The sequence below is a fragment of the Polistes canadensis genome, unplaced genomic scaffold, assembly GCF_001313835.1.
Source record: "Polistes canadensis isolate GaletaPanama2010 unplaced genomic scaffold, ASM131383v1 scaffold_17, whole genome shotgun sequence".
Taxonomy (NCBI): domain Eukaryota; kingdom Metazoa; phylum Arthropoda; class Insecta; order Hymenoptera; family Vespidae; genus Polistes; species Polistes canadensis.
Window position 1 is genome coordinate 689,154 of NW_014569564.1, and position 10,236 is coordinate 699,389.

At 29.2% G+C, this 10,236-nt stretch overlaps 1 protein-coding gene across 1 annotated transcript in view; it reads right to left on the minus strand.

Moving 5' to 3' along the window:
- Nucleotides 1–3,441: 3,441 nt before the first annotated feature.
- Nucleotides 3,442–10,236, minus strand: part of LOC106793739 (serine protease nudel) — a 9,906-nt gene continuing 3,111 nt past the window's right edge. Inside the window, exons 7-24 of the mRNA XM_014760915.1 lie at nt 9,885–10,012; nt 9,376–9,774; nt 8,975–9,270; nt 8,740–8,884; nt 8,494–8,624; nt 8,143–8,421; nt 7,782–7,911; nt 6,899–7,068; nt 6,693–6,806; nt 6,440–6,626; nt 6,015–6,347; nt 5,422–5,610; nt 5,197–5,344; nt 4,779–4,944; nt 4,517–4,693; nt 4,190–4,427; nt 3,889–4,005; nt 3,442–3,768 (exon numbers count right to left, since the gene is read on the minus strand). Of these exons, the coding sequence (XP_014616401.1) occupies nt 3,468–3,768; nt 3,889–4,005; nt 4,190–4,427; nt 4,517–4,693; nt 4,779–4,944; nt 5,197–5,344; nt 5,422–5,610; nt 6,015–6,347; nt 6,440–6,626; nt 6,693–6,806; nt 6,899–7,068; nt 7,782–7,911; nt 8,143–8,421; nt 8,494–8,624; nt 8,740–8,884; nt 8,975–9,270; nt 9,376–9,774; nt 9,885–10,012 (3,648 nt within the window). The 3' untranslated portion in view covers nt 3,442–3,467. The remainder of the gene's footprint in view (nt 3,769–3,888; nt 4,006–4,189; nt 4,428–4,516; nt 4,694–4,778; nt 4,945–5,196; nt 5,345–5,421; nt 5,611–6,014; nt 6,348–6,439; nt 6,627–6,692; nt 6,807–6,898; nt 7,069–7,781; nt 7,912–8,142; nt 8,422–8,493; nt 8,625–8,739; nt 8,885–8,974; nt 9,271–9,375; nt 9,775–9,884; nt 10,013–10,236) is intronic.

The following is a 10,236-nucleotide window of genomic DNA, read 5'->3' on the forward strand; positions in this document are numbered from 1 at the left end:
ATAAAAATATAATAAAAATGAAAGATAACGTGATTTTATATGACTACACGTTGTCCCAGTTTGTTAATCTAGTCGAGTCAAGTTCTATGATAAAAAAATTCAAACATCAACCTATTGTGTACGCGTTGGTATGTGTCTCTGTGTGTATGTGTGTTCACGCGTGCGTCTATGTTTTTGTATATTCCACGTACATATATTGAATTGAAGTAAAAGTGCGAGAAATTTAAAAGAGTAGGTGACAAAAAAGGGAGTAGGGAGTAGGTAATAGTAAGTAGTAGGGAGTAGGAAAACAAAATTGAGTATAGCTGGGTAACTGTGCGAAGGATAGTTGAATGATGCCAATGGAGGCCGACAATCTCTAACAGGCAGGAAACTGCTGTATGTAACGGTACATTCGGACCCTGACTACTTCGTAGCGATGCAAAGCCTCCTCCTCGCATCGTCGATCGTTTCACGTCGTCGGTAAATATAGGCAAACGTTTCTTCGTCTTTTACCAAAGCCCCCCGCTAACCCCCAACCTCCTCTTACTCTCTACCTACCATCTCACCTTGGAAAGTTTCTTTTCATCGAACTCAGTCAGTCGTTATCCGTTATCGTTATCTTCGCATCATTATTCAATGATTAATCCAAGTTTTTTCTTTTTTTTTTATTCTTTCTTCATACTTTGTAATTTGAGATATAATTATTATAAATAAAAAACCATTATTTTTATATATTTGGACACCGTTTTTGTTTCGAAAATGGTGTATGCAAGTCCATTTTGTTTTTGTTTTTTTTTTCTTTTTTTTTTTTTAAATCAGATAATATCGCATAATTTGATATTAATTTAGCGTAAACTTTTTTTCTTTTTTTTATTTGCGAGTAGATCTAATATTTGATATCTGTAAAATATGCAAGTTACGTTTTTGTCTGGCAATATCTTATGTTAATTTATGTTATGTTTAATGATATATGAATATAACTTTTTCTCATTGAATGTTTGCACTACAATATTATAAAAAATCAATATCTTATATAATAATATTAAATTAATATAATACACTTATATAATAATATTATTATTATTATTTTACATCATTTCTTTTCAATTGAAGCAACGAAATATCTTGACGAATATACTCACTATTTTTCTAATTAAAAATAAAATAAATTCTATTAACCATTGGTCCCATTATTTCTGATTGAAAAAAAAGAAAAAATAAACTATATTTTTTTGTAGATTTCCTTGAAAAAGTTCTTCAGAATTCTTTCACCAAGTATATATAATATTATACAGACTTTTATATAAGCGTATTCAAATGTAATTAATTAAAGATCCATGGACGATAACTAGATCCAGTCTAACTTCATTATTCTTTTCTCCCTTCGTCCATGAAACTTCCTACAAACTGTTTTTTTTTCATATCTAAACGAAACCACAAGATTCTACGAACCATGAACGTCATTTTCGTCCTAACGTTGATGAATCATTGAGTACGTAATAGTTCAGGATGCAAGACAGGATAGTGTTCGGTGGGTGGTGGAGAGGGGGGAGGGGGGTGGAAGGATTGTGCATCTGTATTGTTGCGAATAGAAAACATCTGGAAGATGCACCATAGAGGTACACGCTGATGTAATGTGGGTAATGCATAATGAGGAGACTTTGTACATTCCTCGCACTATCTACTGACTCGTTTTCTCGTCTTTTAAACCGAGAAAGAGAAAGAAGATTTCTCTCTGAGTTCTTCGTGTCTTTTAGCCAGCAAGCTTGCCTTTCCCCTTCTACTTTTTCCATATCGGCCACCATATTCGTTTCCCATATTGGCAAGCACGTGCGTAGTTACCTGTGTAACCGCACGCTCCTGTGAACGCGAAAAATAATATATACACCAAACTCGATAGAAAGATTAAATAAATTTACCTACTCTTTCGATATTTCACTTTTTTTTTTTGGTTTGGTTTGGTTTTTCTTTTTTTCATTTCAATTCTATGAAATTGTTACTTTCTATATAATATATGTGTATATAGATTATGTTTAGCTTTTATATTTATTTCTTTATCTTTATTTAATCGTAAGATTAACAGAATTATATATATAAATATATATTGATTTGTTGTTGTTAGTTAGTTCAAAAAAAAAGAAAAAAGAAAAAAGAAATTAGTTTTAGTTTCAGTTTTGTTTTTAAAGTTTAAATGTATTGAGATAGAATATATAATAGTTGTTTGTTTGAATTATTGTAAAAAGAAAAATTGTATCGGAAGCCCTCCAAACCCGAAAGGGACGAAGTATAAATAAATAAATAAATAAATAAAAAATATAAATATATATAGTTTCGATATTTTACTCTCTCTTTTCCTTTTTTTTATTTTTAATATTTACATGATTGTATAAAATTGTTAATATCTATAAACGTCATATTAATAATTAAATTTTTATCATCTTCCTTGAGTTCACGAGACTTTCATATTTTTCTATATTTTTAATTTTTATATAAATTTATAAGATTGTTATTCATCACTATAAATTTTTTGTTTAATAGCATTGGATTTTGTAATTTTTTAAGATCGTCACGACAATGGAAACGATATGCGAAAAACGTTATAAATAATTTAATCAATAAGTCCCATACTATTCAAAAAATTTTCCATATCGTCGTACGATGTGATGTATCCTACGAATAATGTTTTTACAAAATTTAGAGAATTTTCATTTTAAAATAATGATTAAACCTAAACGTACATTGAATGAACCGTATTCTGATATTTTTCCAATTCGATCGTACACTCAGTTTTTGTCTTCTCTTAATTCGTATACTTTTATTTTTTCATTTAAAATAATTTGTTGCTATTTAATAGATCATCCGATCTGAAAAGAATTCATTGCACGTTACTGTTACTTCTGACAGTTACGATAGAATACTGACAGCAAAAACGAAGCTACTTATATAGACGAATCGAATAGAATAAATTTTAAAGGAAAGAGAGAGAGAGAGGAGAAGAAAAGCAGAAATAGAGAGAGAGAGAGAGAGAGAGAGAGAGAGAGAGAGAGCAAGAGAGGGGAGAAAATGTGAGAGAGTATAAGTATTTATAAGCGGTATAGCGAGAAGCGGGATAAACGTGGATCAACGGTACTTCTTGGAAGAAAATTATACGAACCCAGTGCCGATTATACGATCGACGGTGCCTTGCACAATTAGCAAGGGTCTAGGATACTATTATTATATATATATTCTGAGATTAATTAAATAATCACATCTGATGAAAAGAAGGTAACTTTATTAAACGCAAAAAATAATTAATTAGACATTTATTTTATATTTTTTTTGCAATGATTCTTCATTAAGAAATATTATAAATATTTTTATCATTTATACAAAACAATATTAATGTGATATATTTAATATCCAATAAATAATAAAAAAAAAAGAAATAAATTATTATATATCAAAAATAATATTACTAGTTTAAATTATGTAATAGCATTCTATTACGAATTACAAGAAACGAATGCACGGTGACAAGGCATTTGTGGTGAATTTGACAATTCTACTAAAGGTTTATCGGATCTCATTGCGTACCATGTTTGATAATTTACCCTAACTATATAAAATTCATCGTAAATTGGAACCATCGGTACGGTATCGTTTTGTATCGGCGCTAGTGTTCCAGATACGTAACCTAATGATTCACAGATCTTCGATGCATCCTCGTTAGTGGTTATTGGAGTTGGATAACATAACGAATGCCAGACACCGAAATTTCTTTGAATTACTTCTCCAATACCAGATCTGATGAATAATATTTTAGTTCATTAAAAATTGATAGAAAGTAATAATAATAATTGTATTCACAAATAAAGATTGAACAACTGTTAGGATAACAAAAGTTTGTTACGTATAAATACTTACGTATTTTTCTTAAACGGTCTTATTTTTTTACATATTATTTCATCCTCATTACCAGGACAATCCTGTTGTTCGTCGCATACAAATTCTTGTGGTATGCATATTTCGGTGGCATTCGGTCTGAAAATATATTATTACAATCGTTAAAAAATATTTCTATATATATATATATATATAAAAAAAAAGAAACAAATGTAAAATATATAAATACAAATATAATTATATATAATAATAGAATTAATATTATATTTGAACATTTTAATGTTTCATAGAAATAAATTATTATTTAACAATGTTCATTTACCCAGGACATCTGAAACTGTTATCATTGCAGGGACATATCATCGGTGATTCGTCCGTTTTATCCAAACAATTTCGTCTACCATCGCAAAGACGTTCTGGCGATGTCAATTTCAAAAAACTCGCGCAACTGCAATTTGTCATTTCGTCGCTTCCGTCAATGCAATCGATTTTTCCATCACAAAATTTTTTTTTATGTACGCAATCACCATTTTCACAACGTAACTCTGATACAGTACATTCTGTATAATATATAGAAAATAATAATAATAATAATAATACGTATTGTAATTTGATCGATCAATTTAAAAAATATTATATGATCACGTACTTTCCTTTTGAATCCTTTGACGTAATTCCCTTGATACTAAACAATTTTTAAGTTCCTCATCGGAACCGTCTCGACAATCTTGAATCCCATTGCAAGTTTGGTGCCAAGGAACGCATTGGCCAATTTTACAACGAATACCGTCGCATATAGGTTCTTTGTATGATTTTATTTTATCCTCTGAAATAATAAAATAAAAATAATGTTAATCAAATTTTTTGTAATAATCGTTTATGTCGAAAGAAAAGAATAATATTAATTTTACCCATCGCTTGAGTAAGATATGCATTTAGGTAATCAATGCTTGTCAAAGCTTGCACTTGTTGAAAAGTGCAAGGTGCATTTTTTTCGTGAAACACTGCCGATGGATACCAGCCTTTAATTCCACGACAAAATACTACTCCGCTCCAATCGTTTGACGTGTTATTTGTCTGAAAAATATATGCATTCCTTGTGTGAATAAAAAAATTGACAAAGGTTTATACGTGTATTGATTAATTATAAAAGTTAACTGATTAAGTTAGAAAGCTGAAATAATATTTTTCTTTTCTACTTTTTTATATAATGTAAATAATTTTTATTAATAATAAACTTTAAAATCAATTAGTCCACTGTAGTCATAATTATCGGCACATATATTTTATATATGTGTTTTTTTTTGTTATTTCATTTATAAAACTTACCTTACAAGAATTATTCGGAGCATTCACAAAACAACGATGACATTTTTGACAATTTTTTAATACCGGTCTTAAAATAATCGAATGTATTGTAAAATCATTATCTGTTCCTACAGCTATGCAATTATCTTTAGTACTTGGTGGATAAATTCTAAAAAAAAACACGATACGGTTTTTAATGTAATATTATTTGATATTGTATTATATATATTAATATTTTATAAATACCTTTTTTCAAGGAACAATGCTTGCACATGACGCGTCATATTGACTGGCGTCTTCAAATGAATCAAAGATGCACCAGTGTCATTTAAAACTTTGATATCATCTGCTATCGATATTTGTTGATAAGGTCCATCCGCGTAAATAAACGATGGGGAATAACCCAACATTGCTATCGTATAATTTTCTGATAATCTACAATATTATTGTTTATATCAAGTTTCAATTTTTGTACTCGTAAATAACATTAACTGTATAGATTTATCGAACAACATTTGTAATTAATGAATAAGAATAATTTCAATTACGATAACCAAAATAACGGGAAATGGATGAATGAAATTTGATATATGTAATCAAATCTATTTTCGACAGTTATTAATTCTATATTTATAAAAATTCTTTTGCTTAATTATTAAAGAAATACTTTGCAAAAAATGAATACTAATATAGATAAAATATCATCAATCTATTTTCGTATTAATATTGTATAATAAAAAATCGCGGAAAAATGTCTTGCCATTCTTCGCATATATATATATTTTAATTTGAGTTTTATAAATAAAATATTACAGTAATCATATCAAATATAAACATACCTGATATTCTTGGTACATGCTGAACTGGATAATAGCCAATTTGGTTCTAAAAGAATTGCTGAACATTGATAACGACCATCAACAAATATTGCAGCTAACCACGGCCAGGTAAAAGTACGATTTCCGGTTACTGGATCGAGAAGCAAGTGTACATTTATGCTACTACTTGGAACCGGTCTGCAACGAATGTTAAGACCTAGACAAGTTGGTAGGATTTCGCTAGGAGCGACGTACGTCGGCATAGACCGGTAATAAGATTTGTCGGTTCCGTTTATAACATTCGTATCAATATCAATGTTCAATATCGTAACTTCTTCGACTTTATCAACATCCCTATGAAAAATGAATTATTTAAAATGAATTTTCATATTAAAATGAACATCGTTATTTAACATTGTTTGTTTCCTCATTTGTATTATACTTACTTAAATCCAAAATAATCGCACATATTGTTAGCAATAAGTACAGACGATGATTGATTGCGAACTTTTATAGGAATATGACAAGTTGGATGCCATGTTCCATATTGAATCCTGGTGAGAACACCCTCGACGTTTAAAATTGGTCTCCCGTCATTGTCCAAATTCACCACTCCTCCATTACTCAATGTGACTAAAAAATTCGACATAAATCTTTAATTGAAGTTATTGTTTTTTTTTTTTTTAAATCGATACTTACAACAATCCAATTCGTCTTCTTTCAAAGGACAATCGAATTTCGTATCGCATTTCTTCGACATTGGTATGCAAGTTTTACTTTGACTACAAAGAAATTGATCATCCGAGCATATGTCTGAAAAATTATTATTATTTTATATTGAATAGAGAATGAATAAGAAGGAAAATCTAATAAAAAAAAAAAAAGAAAATAGAAAAGAATTTTACTGCAATTATTTTCGTCGGTTTTATCTTGACAATCAACGTATCCGTTGCAGATTGCTTCTGGTTGATATACAGATAAAATATCTTTACATGTACAATTTATTTCATCGGTTCCGTCCTCGCAATCGATAATTTTGTCACAGCGTTTACTTATATGTATGTTTTGAAGTAATCTGTAAATTATATTTCATATTTTTATCGAAATTTTGTATAAACATAGAATATTACGCCTGAAAATATGCAACACTTTGTACTTTGCTGGCAATGTAGCGACGACAAGTGCCATCTATCGGTAAGAAATTAACTTTACATTAGCTTGCGTATTTTAAAGGAAACATTGTTAAGAGACTTACGAAACCATGTATACAGTGTTACCTATTTACAGGCGAGATATTTATAAATATTATTATAACATTAAACAAGTGTGTGTGTGTGTGTGTGTGTATGGCAAATATTAAACAAATTTTTTAATTAAGTAATAAAATAATTGATAAAAAAATTCACCGAATAATTTTGTTGTCTCATAAAAATAATACAAAATATAAAAAAGTATTTTTATTATACAGCTTTATACAGGATGCTTTCTAATATGTTGGATCTACTTTAGGAGTGGACAGGGGATACAAAATAATGAAAAAAGTTCATATAAACATGTGTACTATTTGACCTGGTTTCAAAGTTATAGCCACTTTTGTGTTTCATTAATCCTTGACAGTTTATCATTTCATAGAAGATGATCGAAATGTTCACCCTTAATTTGTATCCAAGCTTGCAGTTATTGTGAACTTTTTTCATTATTTTTATGTTCCCCTCTGTGTCCACTTCTCGAATGGATTCCACATACTATGAAACGTTTTTCATATATATATATATTATGCATACTTACAGTTGGCACGTAAATACAAAAGAAGCAGAACTCTCTGTGGTAGCCGAGGTAGAAGTTTGTTCTGTAATATCAGTATATGAAGTTGTTATCAATGACGATAATACAATATTTTCCGTAGTTGATGCAGCTTCTGCAAACAATAAAATTCATAAAACAAATAAATATTACTCTTTCTATTTTTAGAATAATAATAATTATAATCTAGGATTAAGTGTGAAATCGTTGTATTGTTTATTAAAAGACAGTATAGATTTTTAACAAATTATTATGAAAAGAAAAAAGTTTTAACGTCTCTTATAAGATTATAATTTTTCATTAATTATAAATAGTTAAACAAGAGATATAATAAAGTAACTTTTACCTGTAGATGAACTTTCGATCGTAGTTTCATTAATCATCGATCCATCAGTAACAACATTATCATTCTCGTTGTTTATAATATACTTATCAGTTTCGTTAGCGGATGTTTTAAATAATTGCGAATCCAGCCAAAAATTACAATTTTCTTCATCTTCGCCATTCAAACAATGAATCTTTTGATCACACTGTTGATTACTTGGCAAACATTTTCCATCCTTACAACTAAAACCCGGACATTTGACTAAAGGTGTACCTCTAATACGATTCGTCATTCGCCCTTCTACACAATGAAATGAATTAAATTAATAACAATATATTCGTATAGAAGGATAGAACTTTATAACAAATTTACCAGAAATGTCTTTGATCCAATCGAGGAAGTAGAAAACTTTGGTATAAATGCCAGGTTTTCCTGGACGACCGCAACCTTCCCCATGACTAACTATACCAGCTACGTAATAAGACAAATCCACCGATGGATTCCTAAAATAAATTAGAAATTTGTAATAGAACATTTTTTTTTAATTTTCTTTTTTTTTACATATTCTTCATGGAATATAATTAATCGACTATTGATGAATATAATATTTCATCATACATGCATAATAAAGGACCACCACTGTCCCCTTGACAAGCATCTCGACCACCCGTTGGATACCCAGCACAAATCTCACTTATATTATCATATATCGTATTAGAACAGTTCGTCAAAATTGGTACTCTAACTTCTCTCAATTGATCAGCTTCATGCAAAATAAAATTGATTAATAATTTTGTCAAATTTATCTAACATAGTAAAATAAAGTAATTCGAATGGTTTGAAAAAGTCTTACTATCAGGACCCTGTTCTATCAAAGCACCCCAACCCAATACCACACACATAGTATCAACTGATGGTGCTTGGTTCCAAATTGAACCTGATATTTTTTCTTCCGGAAGACAAGCGGGTCGTACCCATCGATTAAAACGTAATGGAGTATCTAACATTACCAATCCAACATCATTTTTCATTAGATTAGGATCATAATTCGGATGTATAACAATATTCTTAGCGATTCTATTTTGCGTCATTGGTGAAAATGACAAACGTCGTAATATGCCAGCCTGTATTTCGTAATAATGTTTAGCCCTATGGAGGGAAAAAAAATATTACATAAAATTAACATCATTAAATTATTCGAAAGATTTTCTCAATACAAAGAAAAAATAATTATGATATATTTTCAAATCTTACTGAACGAGACAATGAGCAGCAGTTAATATCCAATATTCGTTTAAGATAACACCACCACAATGAAAATTGCCGTCTTTGTACATGGCAATCAAATAAGGCCAAGCTTCTGGTGCACTGGTACGACCACCAATAATACCTAAAATCGTATTTTCTTCCATTGATTCTGTCCTATTCGTTGATAATTTATTTTGTTCGATATCAACGTTGTTTTTCGTTCTATATTGTCCAGAAAGATAGGATTGATTATCTTGTGTTGCATCGCAAGAATAAGGTGGACATTTAACGTATATTGTGCTCGTAGCAGAATTAATTATTTTAACTTTGTTATTTATCATTATCCAAAAGGTTCCTGGATACTCATTATAATTAACATTCCTGATTTCAAGTTCCGGTTTATCACTGTAATCAATAAATAAAATATAAATATGTATAATACGTGTATGTATGTATGGTTATTTAATTAATGAAAAATAATTTTAAATTTGTAAAATATATGTCTAAGAACGTACATGTTTTTCAACTTTAATTCATTCTTACAAGCTTCTTCAGCTAATGACATTTCTTCCGATACAACGGGATACCATGTGCCTTTGTAATTTTTATGTAAATAGCCTTCGGTATAGCTTACTAAGGTAATCTGAAATAATAATTAATTAATAATTGCAACATTTAGATATAATTGCAAATAAAAAAATTCTATATGAGAAAATTACGGGTTTTTCAAAAAAACTAAAATATTTCATATATCTGGGATTCTGAAAATTTATTCATATTTTTTTTCGAAAACTACATTTAAAAACAAAAATTTTGAAAAAAAAAAAGTTCCCAAACGGTCAATTTTTGAAAAAGTTCTGGCAATTT